The sequence below is a fragment of the Tinamus guttatus genome, unplaced genomic scaffold (genome assembly GCF_059628265.1).
Source record: "Tinamus guttatus ecotype Peru unplaced genomic scaffold, ASM5962826v1 Tinamus_guttatus_pri_ptg000048l, whole genome shotgun sequence".
NCBI classification, from domain to species: domain Eukaryota; kingdom Metazoa; phylum Chordata; class Aves; order Tinamiformes; family Tinamidae; genus Tinamus; species Tinamus guttatus.
In genome coordinates, this window is record NW_028288582.1 from 8,907,430 (window position 1) to 8,931,757 (window position 24,328).

At 40.7% G+C, this 24,328-nt stretch overlaps 1 protein-coding gene across 5 annotated transcripts in view; it reads right to left on the bottom strand.

The window, feature by feature from the left end:
• Positions 1–13,235: 13,235 nt before the first annotated feature.
• The window catches only part of EML1 (EMAP like 1), a 108,712-nt gene continuing 97,619 nt past the window's right edge, over positions 13,236–24,328 (bottom strand). For 4 of the 5 annotated variants that reach the window (XM_088539654.1, XM_088539653.1, XM_088539652.1 and 1 more), the window contains 10 exons: positions 23,493–23,647; positions 22,159–22,284; positions 21,770–21,901; positions 20,511–20,578; positions 18,966–19,054; positions 18,361–18,458; positions 18,150–18,237; positions 17,875–17,970; positions 14,191–14,321; positions 13,236–13,920 (listed from right to left, as the gene is read on the bottom strand). In XM_088539654.1, the coding sequence (XP_088395780.1) occupies positions 13,795–13,920; positions 14,191–14,321; positions 17,875–17,970; positions 18,150–18,237; positions 18,361–18,458; positions 18,966–19,054; positions 20,511–20,578; positions 21,770–21,901; positions 22,159–22,284; positions 23,493–23,647 (1,109 nt within the window). In that variant the 3' untranslated portion in view covers positions 13,236–13,794. The remainder of the gene's footprint in view (positions 13,921–14,190; positions 14,322–17,874; positions 17,971–18,149; positions 18,238–18,360; positions 18,459–18,965; positions 19,055–20,510; positions 20,579–21,769; positions 21,902–22,158; positions 22,285–23,492; positions 23,648–24,328) is intronic. The other variant, XM_088539656.1, reaches the window with a different exon arrangement.

Genomic DNA, 24,328 nt, shown 5'->3' on the forward strand with positions numbered 1-24,328 from the left:
TGTATGTACCAAGAGAGGAAAAAAAAAAATCAAAGCTTTCTGGACCCCACATCTCCAGGACACCCAGACACCCAGGGAAATGTGATGCTTCATTAGTCACTGTGATGGTACAGAGTGACACTTCTAACAGACAGACATGTCAAAGAGTTTTCCTGGCTCAAGTTTTTGGTAAGGATTTGCCCATCCTGTCTCCTCCAATTAAAAAAAAGGAGAAGCTCTTAATGCTTTTCAATCCCTCAAGTCAAGAATAGTTTCGGAGGTGCTGTCAGTACAGCCCTGAGCACTTGCCTCAGGGCAAAAAAGCAAAGTCTCACACAAAGGAAAGTTCTGCACCAGTAAATATTTCGAAAATCAGAGTGAAAAAAAGAAGTCTTCAAATATGGTTTGTTTTCATATTTCGGATGTCTCTGCTCAGACCATGACACACTTGACGTGCTGCCGTGGGACATGCAGGACAGCCCACGCAGAGGCCTCCTTGGCCAGAGCTGCACCTTGACGGGGAGATCTGTATTCCTGTAGGGACAAGGAATGGTTCAAATGCATCTTTATCCGAGGCGGAAGGATGGAGGGAGGTGGCACAGATATGATCCCTCTCCTCCACACTCCTGAGAGACTGGAACTAGCCACGGGGTGGAAGAAAAACATGAAGGAGGAGGGGGCATTGAGGATGACAAGCTCTGACAGGATTGCAACGTAAAAGGAAAACGCATCCTGAAATTCCTCATCGTCTTGTGGGAACGCCACCAATGTGTAATGGAGTAGAGAGCTTTCATTGCCTATCTGCTATGATAAGTGTTAATACTGGGACACGGCCTAAAACTGAAAAAAAAAATGTAAACAGGAAGAAAATATTAAGGAGAAAATATGAAGATTCTTATGCAGATTCAGCAAAGAAACATGAAATGTCTACAGTAAACTTCTCAGATATGAAAGAAATCTATAGGTCATACAATTTATCTTCTTTTAATTCTGCGGTTATTGGGACAAAACATTAATCAGGATTCATTTTAATTTGGTAGCAGCTTTAGAAATGCTCTCCACCACTGACCCTAGAGCCAAAGCAGAGGAGATTCACTATTGCACATCTAATACAGCACCCGGAGTCCACAGAAACTACAGCAGACATCGAGAAAAAAGGAAAGAAATCACAAAATTGCTGCCCTGTGAGAAGCGAGAAGTTATTTGATCTTAAGCTGACTTTGTGCTATTAGGAAGATTTTGATGATTTATCACAGAGACTTAAATACTTGGAATGGAAGAAGTATCGTACAGCCACGAGGAGCTGCGAGCAGGCACCCTTGAGCACGACGTACTTCCAACTGGGAGCTGTTCTGCATTGGGGTGCCTCGTACTTAACACGTCTGCATGGTCTGAACAAGGACACAGGCGAAAAGCCCTGCGGGGGACGCGGCGCACGGTACCTGCGGCCAGGGCAAACGCGGCCGTGGGAGAACGACAGCACGTGCAGCAAAACAGCACAGAGCAGACACGAAGCGGCCGGGTTACAAACGCTGCTGCAGCTCAGAAAGCAGTTATGGAGTGGCTTGGGTAAAGCAACTTTCTCTCTGTACAACTTGGTTTTGCTTGCTGTCCCTCACGGGAGGGTGGCACAGTATCTGCTGCAGGGGACAGTGCACAGGGCTACACGGACAACCCCTCCAATGACGTGAAAATAACACACTCGCTGTCTGGTGAGGCTGACCTGCTGCAGAGGCAAACAGAAACTTGCAGTAAGGGTGGAAAAGCAGACACAGAGTAATGCTGCGTAGGTACAGCTCCCGCTATCCTCTTAGCAAATCAAGAATGGTGGCAAAACTCTTGAGATCTCATAAAAGAAAGGCTTCATTACATTGTATTTGCTGGAACAAATGTATAAGATTTTGCTGTTTATGTCTGAATAAAGGTTTAAGTAGCAAGAGATGTATGCCCTTCCTGTAGCTATAACACACTTATACTATGAATATTCACTTCTGCTTTTGTTTTATCCCGTTAAAGTATGGCTAAATACAACATCTTTTTGCATTTTGAATTGGCAGCTAAGCAGAAATTTCAAAACGAGAGGTTGACTCTAGAAAAAGAAAGCTAGAAAACTCAACAAATATTAAGCTGATAAGGATGATTAATCATTAATCACCATTACACCATTAATCAACATTACACCCGTTCCTCCTGTAACTTCTGTGCCTAACCCCTTAACTTAGGATCTTTTTAAAGATTACATGCAAGGGAAGTGTAATAGTTTTAACCAATATGCTCCCTTTTCTAGCTTGTTTCCCTCTCAGGACATTTGCAGTAAGTATTGTAAGGAACACAACCCTGGGAAAGAGGGAAGACTTTCCCAGGGGTGAATGCACAAATGCTACACCTTGTTTTCATTTTTATAGGAGAGACCACTCAGATGCCACATAAACTATATTTATGACTAACAAACGCAAGAGGTTACATCTAGATTGACAGAAAAATCTTAACTCTTCTCTACAGTAATAGAGACATTTTCTCAAATATGAATTAATTCTGTTTCTTGCAAAAATAAATACCTATTGCCTCAATATTTATGGTATTAGAGCAATATTTTTATAACTAGAAGTAATAACTTTTGCACTAGTATTTTCCACCCAGGAACCTTAACCCACTTTTGAGACAGAACACCTAATATAATCACTAAAACCTGTGGCACGTCCACGCTACACACGTTTTATACCTTTGAAGAGAGGACATAAAGAAATTATCAAAATATAAATGCAAATATCTATTTCTAAATGGCAGGCATCACACAATAGCAATTGCACAAGAATAGCACTGTAATCTATCCACCACAAAAAGCAATATAAATAAAATACACAGAGCTAAGCAAATGTTTTAAGAAGGTTTTTATTAAATGATTTTATAGCCTACCGGGGTCTTTGGAATTACAAAACCTATATTGATTATACAGGAATTATTTCTGAAGCAGGTTTTGGGTGCTCTGTAAATGTATATTTATTGAAGTATACTATAGCACTCAATAATGAATTCCTCTCCCTTTATAGTTTCCCTTGCTGTATAAGCAAGAGAAAGAAAAATCTGTAATAAAAATAGGAACTCATTTATGCATTTAAAAATACAAAACAGGCATGTACCCGAAAATGTGAAAGCGATAAATGTAAAAGCGAGTTTTCTAAAACACACTATATTTGCAGGTGCTGATGGTCCAAAAGGAGAAAACAGCCCAGGGCAGCTCTACCAACCCACAGCCCAACTTCCATCTGCTGCCTTAGCCCAGCACTAGCATCCAGCCCAGCAGCTCCCGAGCCAGCACAGCCACGAAACAAGGAAATGGGGGCGGCCCGGGCGCTTGGCTCCTAAGCCTTTTCCTTCCCATTGTCCCAATGCTCACACCTCTGAGGGTGCCCGAACCCTCCAGCGGGGATTAGTCTGGGTGCATACGGTGAAGGCACCTCATTCACCGTCTCTCCGGGTCTCTCCCATTCCCGCTCCCTTTTCCAACCAAAAGCATAACCACCTGCTGAAGAAGCTAGTGCCATGCAGGGAACCTGAAGCAGGGATAGCTCAGAATTGTCCCAACCTTCCAGCCAGGCCAGTGGTGCCTCCCTGGGGTGGCAAATGCTGTGAGGAGCCACCGCTGGCTGACAAGAAGTCACCTTTCCTGCTTCACGAGGCACTGGCTCCATCGACGGGGCCCTCCATCCTTGGAGGGCTCTCAGCAACATCCCTAAGAGGTCAGGTGAGGCAGGTAAAGGTATTTTTCCACGTGGGAACCAGAGGGATAGGATACCAATTGCATGGTAGGACACCAGGCTTCTGTGCTTCTGGCCTCCCCCAAGAACATGTTTTTAGGCAAATGACAAAATTTAGTCTAAAAATCACTTCACCTTCAAGCCCTAGACACACATGATAGAAGAAAGTATAACTGTAAATACAGGCAGAGGTTTTTAGGATTCCTCTGCACCACCTAGGAGGAACGCAGAGCCAGCCATTCATGCAACACACACAACAGCAAGGTTTTGGACTTTAAATTATTTCCATTTTGGAGGTTTCCCAAAGTGCCTTCTGAAGATAACGGTTAAAGAAAGGTGGAAAGTGAAAAGAATCACTAGTGTTAAGATGAATCAGAAGCTTGTGTTGCCCAGAGATATCTACAGCTCCACCAAAACCTGGAATTAACAAGGAAAGCCGTTTTCCCTGGGAGAACACGAACCCAAACAAAACCCCGTCCTTCCACCTGGCACTTGTCCAGAGGAAACCGTGGGGATTTTTGCTCCTGATACTCACAGCAGCCCAACCGCCCTGCAGCAGTGCCCGGTCCAAGTGTCCCCTGCGAGCGGGCAGGCGCGGGGGGCCCCGCGGCGCTCCCGCTCCCCCGCGCCGCCCGCCGGCGGCCCCGGCAGCCTCGCGGCGCTCTCGCGACTCGCGCAGCGTCGCGACAGAAGCCGCCGCGGAGCGCCCGCCGCCTCCCGACCGCGGGATAACCCGTGCGTGCGGGGGGCTGAGCCGCGGCGGTCCAACATGCCCCAAATGTCACCAGCCCGACGCCCGCGCAGAGCCGCCTCCCTCCCGCACCTCCTCCTCACCTCATCTTCCCTGCGGGCCCGGCATGGGCGGCGGCGCGGGGCGGGGGGTCTGTCCGCGGCGGCGGCGCCTCCCGCTCGCAGCGCCCCGCGGCTCTAGCCGGGCAGCGGCGCGGGCGGCAGCGCCTCGGCCCGCCCGGCCATGTTGCCGCCTGCGGCCGCGTGTCCGCGCGCGCGGGGGGGCAGGACAAAGCGCCGCCGCTCCCACGCGCGGCCCCCGCCCCGCCGCGCCCCGCCCCGCGCGCGACCGCGGAGAGCGGGGCTGCCGGCCCGGCCCCCCCGCGGCCCCCCGCTCCCGGCCGGAATAGCGCAGGGAATGGGGATAGCGCTCAGTAGCGCGCGGGGCAGGGGGGCACAGGGCAGCACGGGGGCCACGCGCCGGCCCCAGCCCCACGCCAGGTAGCCCCCGGGCGCCCCACAAGCGGCTGGGCTGGCAGGCGCAGTGGCATTCGCCCCGGGAAGTGCTGCGTCCCTAGATGATTCCCAGCGGGAGCAGGGAATTGCTGTTCCAGACGTCTCTTCTGCAGGCTGAGCTTAAGGAACATAAATAGCTCCATTAGAAATGGTTTCTTAACCCAGATTTTGTGTCTGGATGGAAGGGCAGAAATTGTGTTTGCAGTTAAAATGCAGGGAAGGGGTGTTTCCGGACCTTCCTACTTGTCTCCAGACAGGTGTCTCCAAGTTCATCCATCCGAACGGTCAGCCGTGTCCTCCTGCCACCCTTAGGTTCCCCACCAACCACCAGCGCCCTGGGCTTGCTCTGGCCTGCCCGCTTCATCCCTTCCAGCTCTCCTTCCCCCTCCATGGTCCTGGTCCCCTCCGTGTCCTTCTGCTTCTCTCCGGTGAGGCACCCCTGGCAGCTCCCCATGCTGACCCAGCCACTCGGGGTGTTTCCGCGGAGGACAGCGCTTCCTTGTAGGCCCCCCTTCTCCATGTATCCACATCCTGATTCGTGACCCTATGGTCAGAAGTTGCCCAGCCTTTAATATACGCTCACCTCTGATGGTGCAGCCCTTGCCTAAAGAAGCAGCTCCCTGTGTTACCAAGAGGCCTCCTCATCTGTGGGAAAGTTTCAGTCCTTTCTCATAAGCAATTATCCTAAATTTCCTCGAAGACCCAAATGTGCTGTGTGCATAGAGACAACTGTGTCAGCCTGTGGGTCTGGTCCGCAGCCCGCTCTGAGCCACAGCTGCTTCTATAACCTCACCCAAATGGTTTGTGAGGGGCTGCGAAAGGTAGCAAGCTGATGTAGAAATGAGGAAGAATAAAACCTACCTTCTTATTAGTCATCTGACTAATCCGTTAGAGTGTGGGTCACTGACCAGCCAGTGCAACATATGGGAGATAACAGAAGGCAATGAGGATGCTTATTAAACAAGAAAGTTTCATTATGATTCTACTAGAACTTAAATCATGATTAAAAGAGCAGATCCATATGTGAATGCATTGATACTCCTTCATTTTTTATGTAATTGCCTAAAGCTAGTTTTATAACAATTAGAAATCAAGTAGATGAAGATCAATGCTGTGGTTAAGATGTAAAACCAGAGTAAGCCAAAGCATCTTCTGCTAAGGCTTTGGGCACGTGTACTTCCAAGCGTGGAGAGGCCCTCATGTTACAGGCTCATGGAGCTGTTTTTCTCTCTGAGCCAATGGCCCTTTCAGAGCCACTCTGTGTCATAGCAGCCTCTTGGTGACCTTTGTCCTCCCTGGATTTGTCTGTCTCAGAACTCACTCCTGAAATTCTTGGGTTCCTGAAACTCCACAAAACCCCCCAGCTCTTCTTTTCAAAGAGAGCACATATCTCAGGTCAGCTCAATTCACCTGCTTTGTTGTTTTTGTTGTTTTTTGAAGGACTTGGTTAAAGTACGGAAGATTTAAGCTCATGAAAGCCACCTTTTGGGAGAATCCCTTATACCAAGCAAAAAGCTAGAAGATTATACCAAATGCCAGTAATATGCATGTGTATTTGTTCCTAAAAACAAATGACGATAGGAGAAGGCAATAGGACTCACAGCTTTGCCAGCGCTGAGCTTGGGTTTCAGCTGTGGAGTTTCACAGCCACCTTGCTGGGGCGGAGGGTGTATGATCACCAAGTCCAGGAACAGTGTGAGATCCAGATTTTCCCAAAACTCCAAAAAGTTCAGAACGTGGATGTTTGGTTTCTGCCCATCACTACCCACATGCGCTAGGCCGCTCACTGTTACCTTCAGTTTTATTTCGTGGCAATGGTCTTGACTCTGATTTGTTACTGCACCCCAAAAGATGCTTTTGGTGAGAAAGAAGCTAGTGGAAGAGCACAGATGGCCCTGGCTTGCACAGGCAAATACTGGGCTGAGGCTGGAGCAGGGGGGTACAGGAGAGCCCCAGAAAACGTTTGTTTTTCATTTGGTCTTGGGGGAGAAAGAAAGAGGAAAGAACAAGAGGAGACTGGAACAACTGAGTCCAAAATGGCGGAAGAGTCTGGCAAGAACGAAAGGGAACAAGAGAGCAAAGACTAAGGAAAAAATGAGGAAAATAAAGAGGCTTGTGCGTTTTTTCTGAACATGAAAAGGAGAGAGAAGGAAACAGGTGAAAAGGACAAAAGTGAGGAGAGGAGAAAAGGAAAGAAGACAGAGGGAATGGAGTAGGGAAAGGCAGAGAGAAGGTAAGAAAAATGCATCTTTAATGTGCCTCAATTGTATGTTTTTATTATACTTCCTCAGAGAAAAATGGGAGATAAGGAAGGATCCCTGAGCTCTCCAGACCACACACAGCCTCTGGGGATCTGTTCCTGCATTGCCTGTTCGAGGCCATCAGGGACCTTCCTTCAGGAGCTGTACGTGGGACATGAGGGGAGACACCAGTCAACCACAGACGCGTGCGGGAAACCAAACCGTTAATGGCTTCTGGCTGGGCTCCGAGGAACGGGTGCTCCAGCAGCATTTCCAGAGGGAGTTTTCATACGAAGTCAATGGCCGCAGGGAAGGCATGGCAAACATAAGCGCCTCTGACAATTCCAATTTTCCTTTTAACAAATACATTTTCTCTGAGGAAATACCCCACTTACCATGTAGCCCCTCTGGAGACTTCCTTGAGTCTGTGTTTCTTATTAGGCGTATTCCATGTGAGGGGTCAGTGCGGTGCCCTCAGACAACCTGTCTATCCCAAAGGCTATCTGGAGCCAGGCAGAGACCCATTTCATCTCATTTGTGGCACAGTTATTAAAGTCCCACTGGGAGCAGCACCAGAAGGTCAAAATTGTCTGGAGTCGAACTTTTAAAAGAGACCAGACTTTTCATAGGGAGATAACAAAACACTTCCCCACCAGAAGCGAGTGCGCAAGGCCTCAGCACGGACCCGTGCTCTGCTCACACAGTCGGAGACTGTTGGGCTCTGCCTGGCTGCGCATGGCCAGCGTTTGTGCGGAACAGAGCCGGGTGTGTGGGAAATGCTGGGAGGTTCTCCCTGGAGCGGAGCCTGCGGCCAGCTTGGAGCGCAGACAGGGGCTCCCAGAGCTCAGCTCCTGCTCGTTCAAGGGCTGTAGTGAGGCCAGAGCACTTGACCCTCTGGCACAACAGCCTCCACTGTGGTTACGTACAGGTATAATAAATCCAAAATTATGATGTCAACAAAAGCTGCTGAAAAGAAGCAGCTGGGCAGGACTGAAGGAGCCCTAAAATGTTGACATCTTCTTAAGGAGAAAATGAATTGAGAATGAGCAGCCAAAGCAATTGATTCTGCAAAGAAAAGTGTCTTCCTCAGGCTGCCTCGAGCTCACAGTTCCCTGTTCAACACATCCCAGCAGTACAAGGGCAATTCAGAGCACTGACAGATCACAATAATCCAACGTGTCTGGCACGTAGATCCATCCTGCTAATTTTTGCTGCCCAACCATAATGATGGAACAGCCCGAAGGGGATTTCTTCAGGCTGCAATCTCCGTCGAGCCAGCGCCGCTCACGTAGTCCGGATAGCTGTGCTCCGCAGAGCGGCTGAATTTGTCTCCTTCTGGCTGCATGTTTATTCTCGGTAATCCCAGGTTTTCCAAATGCTCCTGTCCTGAAGGCTTCTGCTATAAACCCACTCACTTGCAGGAAGCCTAGAAAACCAGTCGCCCTCTGCACCTCAGAGCAAGGCTGGAGAGGCAGCCTGTAAGGGGCACGTGGCCACCACCAATGAATGGAAACAGTAAATTAATTTAGCACAGCTTGTACATAGCCAAAAGGTGGTGGAAATGAATCTATGCTAAAGCAGGACTGTGGAACTGGTTGGGAAGTACCATTTTGCACAAGAGTACCAGACCGCAGGCTCTGCTTTCATAAGTCCATAGGCACAAGATGAAAGCGAAGCTCCAGCAGCCTCTGCAACTCACTGACAACTCACTGCAACTTGTGCTCTGCGAAAGGAGACCCACTTCTGCACTCCCATGGTTGGCAAGATACCGAGCAGGACACACATCACGTGAAGCATCCTGATGATTGACAAAGATTCCTGCAAGTGTTTTCCTCAGATTAGCCTTTTGGTATCAGCAAGGATGCAGATCACAGAATTGTTGAATCATTAATAGTTGGAGCAGACCTTCAAGATCATGAAGTCCAACTGTAGCTGGACTGATATGAAATGATACCAGTTCTACCACATTTAGCACTAGAGCAGAGCTTTACCCTAATGTACAATATCTCTTATACGTCTGTATTTATTTAATAAGTTCAGGGCCAAAGTTACTCCCTAAGGAAAATGGAATTTCAGCAGAACTGCCTAAGGAGAAACATAAATCACTGTCAGCAAGAGCACAGAGCTCTGATGTACTGAGTCCTACAGTAACAAGTAGCACTGACCCAGAAGAGGCCAGGTCTTGATTCAGTCCTGTCCCTGTTTCCTTTGGCTATGGAATTTGCTGGCTTGGGGCGTCTTCTCCTGAAGTGCGGCCCCCTGCAGTTCCCATGCAAGACATGAAATGCAGAGCCATGCGTTCAGGCCAGCAACAGAAGAAAAAGACTTCAATTTAGGCTTCTCATAAGTATCTGTTCCTTACAGCAGTAATTAAAGTGACATTTTCCTGCCATCTGTGGAATCTCTGAGGATGCAGTCTATGATCTGTCAACAGTTCTAGTTCCAGGGATGGAGGAAAAACACAACAAAAAGACTGCCTGCTACTCTGAACAGAAACCAAAGGAATCAAAAGTGCCAAGCCTTGCAAAAAAAAAAGTTGCTGTTTTGCTTTACAAATTCTTGTCACATGAATAATTTTGAAGGGAAATAATATTTTCTAAAATTAGTTCTTTTGAAGGAAGAACACATTTCACGCAAGCTTTTCATGTAGGAAATATGATCCACTATTATTTAGAATAGTAAAAAATCCATTTTATAAAAAAGAATTCCTAGATGAGAGGGGTTTTTTTTTTGTCTGAAATGTACTTTTTTATTTGCTAGAATTGGAAGTTATTTTCTCTTCCATATATCCCCTTTCTTGACTCTCTTTTAATACAGTGGCTGATTTTTGTGGAGCTCATCAGGTGGAAATTATTAATATCTGTCAGGTTTTAACCCCTTATCAAAACTAGGCACTATCACAAGCATCTATACAATAATGAATTTAGAGACAACAATTTAAATAAAACACAACATAATATATAGCAAAATACAAAGACTGTAGTTTTGACATACCACAAATGTTTGTCTTTTAGGAGTAAAATAAATGTATTTATTTTAGGTAGGAGATGTAAACATAATGATGAAAACCATGGATTTGAAATTGGCCTAAAATACAGATTGATTATGTGTTTGTTTTGTAAGCATATCCTAGGAGAAGAAAAGCATCTTTTGAAAGCATATCTATTGTGTACTGAATAATTTAAGACTTGGGAATGAGATAAAATGAACTCCAGTAGCAAATCACTTTGAAAATCCGGCCCCTAGAAGTATTACCTGAATATACATGTTCATCATGTTGGACAAAGTGGCAGTGTGGCTTATGCTACTCTGGAGTTTTGGCTATAGACCACAAGATCCTATTGCTTAAAAGTATACAACAGCAAAAAAAAAAAAAAACCCACTCCAAAAATATTTCGTAATTTAAGCATGTGATGTACATTATAGAGATGCACGCAGATAAACGGAGGACAATCAAGAAGCAGCAAGGTGGTATGGATCATCTCAGCACATTAATTGAAGGAAGGAAGAGGAAGGAAGTTCTAAAAGCAGATGCAAAGTCCTTAATATCGATAAGCTGAGATCAAAACAGCAGCACAGATAGGGATATCTGATCTGTAACGTTGTAAGAAGGAAGTTGGCCACGAAGTGATCACAGAGATATTCAGGACAACTGGTTTTATAAGCAGGTAAGAAGAGCAAAATGTGCAGGCAAGGGCTAAGAAGGACAGGCACGTGGGAGCTCCAGGCATGGCAGGGCAATGCTGGAGATGAGCAGAAAGAGAAGCAGGGATCAGGAACGGTGACTGAAGGAAGCCGAGGAGGACTAGCTGCATAGCTGGTAGATGTCAGCAATATGGATGAGACGATGGGTTTGAAGCCAAAGCCCAGTCCTGTCTAGGACTACTCTGGAGTAACTGGGCAGAACTGGGGAGAGCTGAAGGCCGTTGTGGGGATGATGTGAGAGAACAGGCAGAGCAGAAGACCCAGACTGGGATAAGTGCTATGAAAAGTGAGTAAGAACAAGCATTTGAGAACATGGGAGTTTGATGTGGATTATGATGGTGAGAAGATTGAAAAAAAACAATAGGTTGGTCACATTGGAGCAGCAAAGGAATATTTGTAACAGAATTGGAAGAAAGAAGTGAGGAAAATGACACAGAAAGAGAACAGCAGATGTGCTGGATTACACACAACAATGGTAAAATTGCAAATAATTTCCTGGATAATGAGAAAAGAATATCTTAAATAGTCATCAAAAGGACATTTGGCTCAAGAAGTTACCCAGCATTTGCGAATATAGCCAATATATCTATCATGTTCTCACAGAGGAACAGAGGCACATTTAGCAGAAAAAAAAATAGAAATAAAAGACCAACGGGGCACATTCAGGATGTGATTGTTGAAAATCCCTTTTGATCAGTAACCATAGGGGTGAACTTGCAGGCTTCCTCACCATATCTTGTAGGAGGAATAGTTTGAAATGAAGAAAGGGATCAGAAATACCCTATATCCCAAGGCTCAGTTGTGGTTGTCTCTTGTTTGCTTGCCTTTTTTCCCCTGAATTAATTTTAACCCAGGTCCATCTCCCAAAGGCTCTGCCTATGGCCCCATTAATTCTTGTATTGCCACCTAGGATGGGACTAAGCAGTGACAGTGCTAGTTTATGGCAGCTTGAAGTGACCCTGAAGCCTTGGCCTTAGGAACTTGCCCTCAGGCAGGATTTTCTAACACAGAATATCGTCAGAAACTCTTGCAATGAGGAAAACCCTCTGCAGAGGCCTGGCATCCCTCTGCCAACAGTGTCCTCAGGCGATCATGATACGTTTTACTAGGAGGTGGAATCAAGAAAGTCGGCAGCTGAAAGCAACCCTGGCTGGGCTGCTAAGAAGCTTGAGGCTTATCCACCACATAAGCATTTGCATTTTTAGAGTTATCCACATACTTGAAATTATTTACCCTCAAATTTAGATTTTATCCCTAAGTATTTGCACAAATGTGTCTCATTCAAAAAGTCTTACGCGTCTTATTCAAAATTCACAAATATGTCTCATTAGGCAATGTATCCATCAGCAAGTTTTTCACATTGAAATGAATCCATTAAATTGAACAGAAAGAATACATTAAAATTCACTTTAATACATGTTTATTGGTGTCCTGCACTTTCAGTGTAGCAGGCTGGAGATGTAATAAAAAAGTTCAAAATTTATTGGTTACGTTTCATTTTAATCACTCTAAACAACCAGTGCTTTAGAGTTCAATGAATTAGCGCTTACTGTCCATTACAACCGAAATTTTAATATTATCTTTCTTGGAGTCTGCTTAGAACTCCTCTCTTTTAAAATTCTTCAGATACATTCCTCAAAGTAAACAATACATTTCAATCTGTGTCACAATCAACATTGATAAGGCCTTCTTAACCATTTTATACCACCTCCACTATTACTTCATTGCAAAACACAATCTTATTTCATACTATAAATATCCATCCATGCACAAAACACAGGGGCCAGAAGTTACACATTAATGTCTCATGTAGACTTCCAAGACTTCTTTTACCCTCTGCACGTTTATGGTACACTTAAAAAGATATCTTTAGACTTGGTCTACTTGGTCTTAAAATACAAATATACAATATCCGTAAGCATAAAAAAGTAAAGCTAGATTGCCTTACCATTTGTTATGAACTGCTAAAATCTTATACATGTACAATATAGTATCATGCTGATTAATATACATATTAGTTAAATACACCAACCAATAATAGGGATGTGGTCAAGTTCTTTTTTTTTTTTGTTATGAAATAAGAAATTGTTCATATTCAACTAAAAAGATTTTGATTTTGATTTTTGATTAATTTTGATTATTCATGTGGAATACCTGAACCACAAACTTCTGTAAATCCTGCGGAGATATTCAGTTTAAACTGGGGCATTATCTGCTTATTTGCTGATTTCAAAGGGAATAAAACTCCTCACAGGGGATATATCTAAGGTGTGCTATTCCCAAGGGAATGCAAATTTACTAAAGTTCACATTGTCAGATCTAGAACATGTTAATTTTTGCATCCTTCAGCTTGATTTATACCTTTTGGGTCAATTCATCATCTTCCACCAGAAACGATTCAGTACCTCAGTGTTACTGTAGGTTTTTCTAAATAAGTAGATATACAGTACAAAGTGTAGATAGTGAAACAAATAAGCACATATATACAGTCTTTGAAAGGCATTTTTGTGACCATTTTAGCTGTGTTTATAGAAAACATTTAAGATGATAGTCACATTCTGATGATACCACTGTATTGCAGACTGTCAAGCCACATTTTTATATTAAACTTGTACTGCATTGTATATTGTACAACAAAAGATAAAACAAACATTCTTAAGGTGTGACAAAATAAAAAAAAAAATACTAGACTGAGTAAGGTAACCAGCACAGGGCTTAATTTTCCTGAGGTTTGTAAAAATTCTTTAAACAAAAATCACAGTGACCAGGCTAAACTGCAAACATATTGTTAAGTTTTAAATATACAGTTTATACAGAAGTTCTGTGCATGGTTGACTCAACTGTGTGTGTTCACGCTGATGTTTGCTCTAAATGACTCGCCACTGCATAATACTTGTATCTTTTCCGCCTGTGGAGATGAGATGGGTGTCTTCACAGAGAAAATCTACATTAGTTACATGACTACTGTGTCCACCGTACACATGGCTTGGGGCCTGGAAAACACCATATTAATGAGAATATAAATCGTCATAAAATATAACATTAGAGCATAACATTCAAACTATGATGGAATAAAAGCATCCACATTAGTGTCCTGAAATATGGTGCTATTAAATCGAAAACATTTAGTATTAATGTCAGTCAGCACTAATTAGCAGCCTTTATCATATAAGTAATCTGACTCTTTCATTTGTACATAGGGCAAAAAAATCCTGTGTTAGTAAGAGTTACAAGAGTGATTTTTTTTTTTATAAGTAACTTACCCTAAACTGTGAGCAGGGATATGAGAAGAGATGTACTTTGCCAAAATCATCCCCTGTTGATAGCAGTTTTCTCCCATGGGATCGACAGACAGCATTGATGTCTGTTCCATCTGAACCTTCAGGCCATACACCTGAAACATGGAGGGAATAATTAAAGGTTTCTATAATGGAAATACAAGTGGTAGCTCAGGTTTTTGCTATAATTTTCATTAAAGATTACTTGTTAAAAAAATTAAAAACAACCATGTTTGGGTCAATATGTGTACTTAAGTGAAAGTCCAAATCCTAATAGGAAATTAAGCAGAAAGAAATGCTTCTGTTTATTCTTTCTACTCAGCAAAATGATTTTTTCTTCAGGAAAGTATTCTTCAAGATTATGGTCACATAGCTGAGCCTACAGGAATTTTTACACGGTTATGCAGAGAATAGCATGTTACTGTTTTTATTCTTCCCTTCTGCTTGTCTTAAAGGTATTTCCCTAATACAGCTATGCAGAAAGAAGCTTATTCGTGTAGGACACTTTTCCCCACTACTATTGTATGACCAACACACTTTATTTATATTACTGCGGTGTAAAAACCTATCTAGAACAATTTTAAAATGTCATTCAAATAATTAACAGATTCCTCAAATAAAAACAAAACATATTATAAAATCCTTAAATAGTTTTATTTTACTTTAAGTGATTCTCCTACTTCCTCATGTCCTCTATTCCTTGCTGATCTTGCAGTGTTGTTCTAAAATTAAACGATATGCTTGTTGATACAAGGACAAAATCTTTGTACCATATCTTTTAAAAGCCTGAATGTTCATCTGCTGAAATAATACTAAAATCCAACTCCTTATTGAAACCTTTTTGTTTTGTTTTGTTTGCTTATTTGTTTGTATACAGAACTGGGCATTTCCCCCCCTCTGGTTACCCTACGGTCCAGCTAGATTCTGTCATTTGGACTACAGAGAATCCCAAAATGGGAACCTGTCCTGAACTGTAGAACAGCACTTGCTGTACATGTAGTTCTTCCCAAATATCATTTTTCTGTGTTGTACAAAAAGGACTGAAAGGAAATTATCTCATCTACTTATGTACATGATCTTTGAGGAATTACAAGTTATTGTAAATCAAATGAAACACCAAATATTGTTTTGTAGAGTGCCATTAATTCTCTTGACACTGCGTATGGAAACACCTCTTTGCTAAATCAAGAATATAAGGAAAAAGAAAAAAGCAGACAAAAATAAGAATTTGCAGGGAAGAAATACAGTACTCACAACTGGGATTACGAATGGGGCACAGAATAAAGACACAGAAATGTTGTTTTAAGTAACTGTTTTGTCAAAAAGGAAGCTGCATGTTCATATAATGCAGGCTGAAAATGGAGAGGAGTCTTCTCAAGAGGGCAATATGGCAAATTGGAGGAAATGGTTTAAAAAACAAGATTGTCATTCTGATGTGAGGAAAGAATCATACCAGTTTATTTTTTCTCTGAGATTCTAGGATCTTTTGTAAGTGACTCCAGTGACCCACCATTCTCGCTGTTAGCTTTTCCTAAAGCGTAAACTGAATGACCTTTGTTGAAAAATTAGTCTACTATTTTTTGGTTCGCTCCTGTGTGGACATGGAAAAGGGATCATTTCTTTTCTCTTATTTGGAGACTGATGCCAGTCTGTTTTCTCCTTCTCTTCTCTAGAACTCATTCATTACATCTTTTCCCCAGAACAATATTTACATCTATTATTATTCTTCCTACTCATCATTTGGACCACATTATCTGTTGGTTCAATGGACAAAACCCAGAAAAAGTATTCGAGCTGTGACTGAAGCAGATACAGAGGATAAATGGACAATTACTTCACATTTTGCATGTCATCCTTTTCATTATACATCCTACTAATGCATCTCCCTTTTTCACAACAGCACAATAATGCTGCCTCATGTTTAGTTCGTTGGCAAGAGTAATCTCCTGATCTTTCTGTGCAGAACTGCTGTCTTGCCAGCTACCCTCCATTCTGTATTTGTGCAAATTGGCTTATGCTGTTTCGCTGAATAAATTTCTATTTGTCCCCATTGAATTGCCTCCTTTTTCATACCATTAGTCTGTCAAGAAAATTTTAACTGCTACTCCTGCAGCTTAATGTCACCTACAGATTAAATAAGTATACTGCTTTATCATCCATATTACTAATAAAAATATTTTAATAAAAACAATATAAAAATATTAAGTGTACAGCCTTCTCATTTGCTTTGCACCAGGTCAGTCTCAGTAGCGCTTTCCTAGCTTGTTTGCAATATATTATCAGGCTTTTCACAGCATCCTACATCTCTTCTTTTCTTATCTGTGAACTCAAATACATATTTTTCAAAGAGTGGACATGTGATATGACCTGATGGCTTGTCTGGCAGCACCTGGATCTTCCAAGTGCATATAGATCAGGAAGTGTTTTATAGTCTTTTGTCCTGCAAGTTTACATGTGTTTGCATCACTGGAGCCTTCCTTATTGAACATGTTTCTTTACATGCTGTTGACTTTTGGTTGAATCATCTCCAAATACTTTCAGGCTGACTAATCTGTTCCCATACTTGAAGGCAGGTGTTCAACAGATCAGTGTTCGTTTTCCACTCAGCACTGATTATGCCAAACTGTGAATGTTATGCATGCTGTTTGTAATGTCTAACCAATTCTACTAGAGTGAGAAAACGTCTCTAGTTTCAGTCAGTCAGTAGCTGGTGAACGTCCATTTACTGGATGCCTCACACCTTTGATGATGTGACTGCTTCTGCTGTACCCAGCAGGGCCGTCCTGGCAAGCATTTAAGGCTGTTCAAGGTGCTTGCTCAGAGGCCCTGACGTACTGAGGGGCTGAACACATTCAGCATTTCTGTAGGGGCCTTCATCCCTCATACGAGAGAAATACATTATGTATCCAGCCTGTCATCTAGGATTTCTTTTACTAAGTCTGCGTGTTTAATAAGACCCTGCTAGCAATGAATTTTACAAAATGCGAGTATTTCTTCCTAAAATATTACTACTGCCACCCCGTCATTTAGGCCCTAAATATGTCCTTTCTGCCTGCTTTCAAACATCTATTGCATCTATTTTACTTGAAACGTGTCTTAAAATCTTCCTTGTTTACTGTTTATGCTAAAACAGGCTCTTCTTTAAACCTCTACTTTACCATCCTAACAATTTGATGTTTTTGTTGGATGTGTTCCTATTTTTTTTTCTTCTATATCTTTCATTTCAATTAATTATCTTAAATGTATCACCTCAAAGTCCATTACAAGATTTTTTGTGATGGAGGCTGTTACAGCAACTGTGCAAACATAAGATCCAAATGAAACTTGTTCTAGTAGGGGAATTTGGTCCAAATGTCGCACAAATAAATTATACGAGTTCCACTGAAATGGTGATGTATACCTAAAGAAATGAGGAGCCTTTCTAGTGTGACAGAATGGGCAGTTTGTGATTTCTTCCCCAGTTTCCACTTTTCTTGCAATTTTATATCTCTGTTTGAAGCTAGCAAGAGTATATTAAATCAGAGCCTTTCTGGATTGAAATAAGAGGACAGATTGTGATAAAAATGGTATAACAGAAGTTCTCTATTTTTCCTTGAGATATGAATAGTTATGTTTCATTAAAAAAAAAAAAAGTATTAGCTAATAACAATGATAAGAGCTTGTACATACCAAAAACATGGAATCCTAAAGTACAGGTATAAGTAGCCCATTCTATATCTCGAGTTGTTTCAACACTCACTACTTGTTTACAAGCAGAGGGGATCCCTATAAAAGAAAAAAGGCATGACAATATTTTTGATTTAAAAAATGCCAAGGCTTTGATTGTACCAGATGAATTAAAACATATGGTCTCTCTTTGCAATTATAGGGTCTCATTTAAATTTTAAATCTGAATCAGACTGCCTAAAATCTGCACAAAAAGACAAAACATAGTTGTTACTCACAATATAGGATTTCATAGTCCCCTGAATTAGACACAAGATATTGTGAATTAACAGACCAATCCAAATGGGTAATAAAGCTGGAATGACCCTACAAAGAGAAGAGTATTATATTAGCTGTGCTAACAGAATCTCTCAACATAGCTGTATTAACACAATCTTAAAGAACACACTTCGTGGTTAATATTGAACATGGAGAAAAAAGGTCACTTACTGAGCATTTGCCAATTCGAGTGTACTTTCTTCCATTTTCACTTACACCGTATATATAAATACAGTTGTCATGGGAACCTATCGCTAAGAAGTTTCCATCTATAAATACAGAAGTGAATTGTAATTATGCTAGTAAGAAAGAATTGAAAATGATTTCACAGAATTATTTTACCACAGACAGTGGAAAGTCTTTCTAAATGTATTAATATTGAAGAAAATGTAAAGTCCTATTTTTTTCTTTTAGAGTTACAAGTCGATGTCTGTTTCAATATCATAAACAGCAGGTTTATGGGGCAAATACTGCTTTTAAAGACATACGGCAGTCCTGGAAGCAGCTATTGTCAATTTGGGGCAAGTCCGATTGCAACAACAGGCACAATTTGTTTTTCCCTCCCCATTGAAACCATGCTGCATATGAGGGTGAAAAAAATGGAAAAAAACCCCTAGAGCTTAAGACACCACCCACTCCTTGTTGCCAGTGTTTCACCAAATACTTATTTTCAGCTTAAATATGGCAAGTGGGGAACAATTTTAAAACAAATAACCCCCCAAATTAATAAGAAATTCAACACTTCTTTTTCAAGCAGTAAATAAACTCTCACAAACCTGGTGAGTAACGCATTACAGACAGCTGTTCGTTCCCATCTGTGTGTACAGTGACCAAGTCTTTTGTTTCTGTGTCAAACACAAACCACCTGTTGTAAATATAGAAAGAGGCCAATAAATCATTCCATAAGGAATTTAATTCTGCTGCAATCTTGACCAACTTTTCTTCTGTCAAAATAGCAACACTGCCTAAGTTTTCCACAAACAAGAAAAACAGCAACTGCTACTCATTTCAGCTTATTTTTTACTTTAACAGAAGGGTGATTTCATTCCAGTGGTCTTAAAAAGAACAATTTTCAGAAATTGACCCCCATATCAATCTTGAAATTGCATTTTGTTTTACCATATGTCATTAATTACAATAAAGTATGAATTATATATAATTAGTCTCCTCCTTTAAGGTTTCTCTATGCTATGCTGACATTTAAATTAATGCCTATATTAAATCGCAGAGCAACAGAAAAGAAGGGCAAGAATCAGGATTGGTGTATCTTAGAATGAGAACACATTGATTCTTCTAACATGAAGGTTTGCTTCATTTTTTTAATTGTAATTAATTAATCACAATTCAATTCATGGAAATGCACAGGGGACAAAGTTAAAGTTTGCATTTTAATACTTACAGAAGATTATTAAAGACAAAGTAAAGTTTCCATCCCCAAACTTCTCTTTTTGAAAATATACATAAATAATCTTGATTACCTATCAGCAGGAGGCATATTCTCAGTTATATCTAATTGTTTTTAATATTGGCAGCAAAGTCTGCCCTCAGGTGACATTAAAGGAAAGGACAAAACCATGGTGCAGGCTCTCCATTAGGACATAGGAAATTGAGCACAAACCCACAGATCTGCCAATGATTCACTACGTGACAAAAGGCTCAATTTTCCCTGTAAAATGCAGATAATTGTTACTGCTTTTCTCCCTGGTTTTGTCCATTTTCAGGCAGAACAAGTCTCTTAATATGAGTTTTTACCATGCTTAACAGTGGGCAATTTGCCAAAAGTCTGCTAAAGCCCCTGGATATTACTGCATTTGAGATAATAAACCACTTATTAGCTTTTCAAATGAACACCCTTTTGCTATGCAATTTTTTCCGTGCTGCCCTATGGGCCTCAGGGAAACTGTGCGCACATGTGTGAAGTTAATCCTTTATGTGCCTTCAAACTCTTCCTTTAAACTCTCCTTTGCAATGGTAGACACAAAAAATTAACATTTAGGTCACTGGCTTGGTGACATCACCATTGATGGCACATGGTTTTACTGCTGACCTATAGCTCCTGCCCAGTGGAAACCTTCTGGTCTCAGGCTGTCCCCAGGGTTGGGACCTTCTCCACGTTATCCATTCAGGTTCTGTTCTGCTCACTCAGCTCAGTGGTACTGCTCCAAGGACAGGGTTTCTAGGCCACTAAGGCAAGGAAAAATCCACATGCTTGAGTCCCTGCTTGAGCAGGGAGGTTGGACTAGATGATCTCTAGAGGTCCCTTCCAATGTTAACCACTCTGTACTGCTTCTTGGTGCCCCCCTGTACCCTGTGCCTCTTACCTTCCTGTTAGCGTCCCTACTGCCACGACGGATGCTGAAGGATGAAAACCTGAAGACTGTGCTGGGTCCTGAAATGTTGCAGAAGGAACCACACGTTATTAATCATTGCAGTTCATAACAAAAAACACAATTCAATTTTTATCGAGGAACAGATTTTTTTTAATAGAACTTGAGAAAAAAAAAAAAAAGAACTGATTCAGACATCACCCAATAGACTTTTCCTCTGTACAAGGCCACTGAAGTTTTCTGCACTATCTTATCAAAAAATAACTTGGCAAGTGATTTCCTAGCCGTAACATTGGCAAAAGCAGCTTCTCAACAAATCACAAACAAGAGATAAAAATAGTTTACTAAATTAGAGCTGACCTAAGAATTAAGTAGCAGAGCTGCAGTTTACCAACTGTCGAAAGGACATGTGAGTATGTTACTCAACAGAGTCATGCATTACTTTGCATGCAGGGATAAAGCATTAACTTCTACACACACAGAAGACTTTTTCAGCACCTTCCAGCTGAATCTTAGTGGGAGATTAAGGACATGAATTGGGTTTTTTATTTGGATTTGCAATATTGAGACATTAACATTCACTTTTGCAAAACAACAAACAGTGTGTTACTGGATGTAGAATTACAATGTTTTTCTTGCCATTAAAATGTATACCAAAAAGAAAATAAATAAAAAGTACATTTTCTTTCAAATGTATTATAGCTACCCAGAACCCTGTGCTGCATGTCATAGAATGAAGTCCCAGAATAAATAACCTTTTTTTTTTCTCCTGATACATGCCAAAAATAGTTTTGAAATGCAAGCAGAAAATCAAGTAATACAGCTCTCAAAAATGTCTACGTTATCTTGTTTTTCTATACTCTAAAACACTAATCAAATTGCAGTATTTTAGTAAACTTGCTTAATTTTTTATCAATTTGAAATTACTAGTCCTAGTGGAAGGTAGAAGGTGCATTCTCCTTAGTTTTAAATGAAGTATTAATTTCAAATAAGTTACTAACTTCAAAGAAGTTTCACCGAGTTGTTAACTTGTGAGGCTTGTATATACATGTTTGTAGGTGATGATAATTTATTTAAAATAATTTTCTACTGGTGCATGTAATAATCAAAGATTGATGTTGTTGCTAGGTCTGTATTGTAAAAGTTTGCAAATGCTCAGCTGAGTGGTCTAAGTAGAAAAAACGTAAAACAAAAAAGCAAATTAACTGAGAACTTCTCTAAGAATAGCAGAGTTTTGTTTAATAAATGCATACATCTATAATCTTGTTCCAAATAGGACGATGAGAAGTAGCATCCCAGAGGGTGATGTGTTTGTCATGTCCACAAGTGAAGAACTGAGGTTTAGAGGAATGGACTGCAAGTCCCCAAAGCTCATCAGTGTGACCCTGCATGAACAGAAATGTTTCTTAACAGGGTGGACAGCAGCAATGAAACTAACCACATTTAAACAGGATTAAAATGAGGAAATTATATATTAAATCATTGCAAATACATTGCCTTGGATAAATATATATTTATCATAATATCCATTGCCAAAAATCCTGTGATGATAAATTTTACAGATTCACATTTATGATACTAGAATTTAGCCAATACTTTTACACACAATAATTAGAAATATTCAAGTAAGGCAGCAACTTACCTGGGTAATTGGAAAAAAGTCTCCGGACAGTGTTCCCTGGAGAACAAAGTTTCTAGTAGTTCCTATTAACACAACATCACCTTTTCCCTCTGCTACTGTTCTTATTGGACCAAACTTCTCTGGAATCTGTGTTCATAACAGATAAACAGATAGATAAGTCAGATTAGAAGATGATTTGTCTGTGTTAGTATTTTTTAAAGACATGTGGCCTAACAAGTGTGTTTTAACAGAAATTGTAGAGAGATGATAAAAAGTACGTGAATGTCCATGGCTTTGAAAAGTTTGTAACTTGCGTCAGCTTAGTAATTGTCTTTATAATTGCAGGAAAAAATATCCTTATCCATGGAACATTCCACATGCACAGATAAACTAAGTATTCTAACAAGCAGAAAAGTTACAGTTTCTTCATGCTGTATTAACTCAATCATATTTTAATGAATTAGTCTTGATACCAGACTAAGTATTTCTACTCAGAGGTGGGGTCAAGGCTTTATATCACTAGTGCTTTCCTTCAAGGTACGCTCCTTCAGCTGGCCCTGAGTGTCTGGAACACTCAGTGCAAATCTCCAATTTAAAGCTCAACAGAAGATGTGAAATTTAAAAGAACAAACAAAATCGTTGCAGGAACAAATAATGAAAAAGGAAGTAACCATCTTCAGAGGTCATGGTTAGAAACAGTACAAGAACATATTATTTTGTGCTGTGATAAAAAAACAAATTAGTGAAAATAACATGCCATTCCGGTTGCAAGTATATTTGGAATGCTTTGGAATAGGCAATTTAGTTGAAACCCTTTCTCGGAGTTTTACACTGATTATACAATTTCATCCAGCATGTAAGACATCGTATAATCCCATCTAAACAAAGTCCACTTTAAAATTCAAGTTCAGTCGCAACAGAACTGATTTTAGGAATTTATTAAAAGAAAAACAACAACCAAAAAAGGCAGAAAAATATATGGGAAAAAAGTGATTAAAAACGATAGCATTTTGAAAAGAAAAAAATCTAAAATAATTCAAATACTGTCGTAATATTATTGTATCTTAAGCAGAAATGATCTAACATTACCAATTGCAAAAATGAAGAAAGAATACAAAAAAAAAAAACATGTTTTCCAAATCAAATAGATCTTAAATATAAAATATTATTTAAAGAATAGCCTATCACAAAAATGACCTGATTACTCAAAAGGTACAACATTTTAGTATTAATTTTCTTTCTCACATAGTTTATCTCACAAAAAACCCCAAACAAAATATAAAAGTAAGAATGTCAGCTCAGAAGAAAGATAAAATCTCACTTTGAGTAACAGAGTAAAAGATAGGGGTTTTCACCTCTGTTTTGTGAAGTTTTTGGTAATTTCCATTCCAAGATATTAGTTTTCGATCTTTTCCACCTCCGGATACTAGGGTGCCATCTCGTAGCATGCAAAGCGCAAATATTCCACCTTCATGCGCCCCTTGAACTGCGTGGCTTATTCTATTGGTACCTGGATACACGGAGAAAAGATATTACTACTGAAATATTTAGCTCAATAGTTCATTGCTTTCTTAGTTTTATGTACCTGTTTTTATTTCTCTATGTGTTAAGGTTTATAGCTAACAATGAGGAGGGCAGGTATTGAATATTGCATCAAAATGATTGATTCTACAGAAGGGACTGAATTAGCATATCTTAAAAATATATTACTCCTCAACTCAAAAAAAAAAAAAAAACACAAAAAACCCCAAACCTCACATTTATTCACTTGAAATCTGCCTACATAGGGGTCTCTGCTGCCCTGTCAGGAGGCAGTGAATGGCTCTCTGTGAGGGCCTGTATTTATTATTGAGAAGGCAGGAGGCCAAGGAGAATTCACAAGGCTGAAGCCCATTGCTGCAACTGCCTCTTTAGTCTCACAGCACCTTCATGACAACTATGTCAATATAAATATGTCTAATTTGAGAATCGTTATGATTATGAAGTATAAAGAGAAAAATATTAGTGATTCTATAACAGAAACATGCACCTTGAATCAAAGCCTGGCTGACCTCACGCTTAGCTCCAGTAATGGACTGACATTAATTAGGAGACAAGAACTGCTTTTTCCTTTAAAATTGCTTTTGATTTAACTATGGATATAATGTGTAAGTTAGTGCTGCATTATATAAAAATAAGTTTTTGCTAAGGG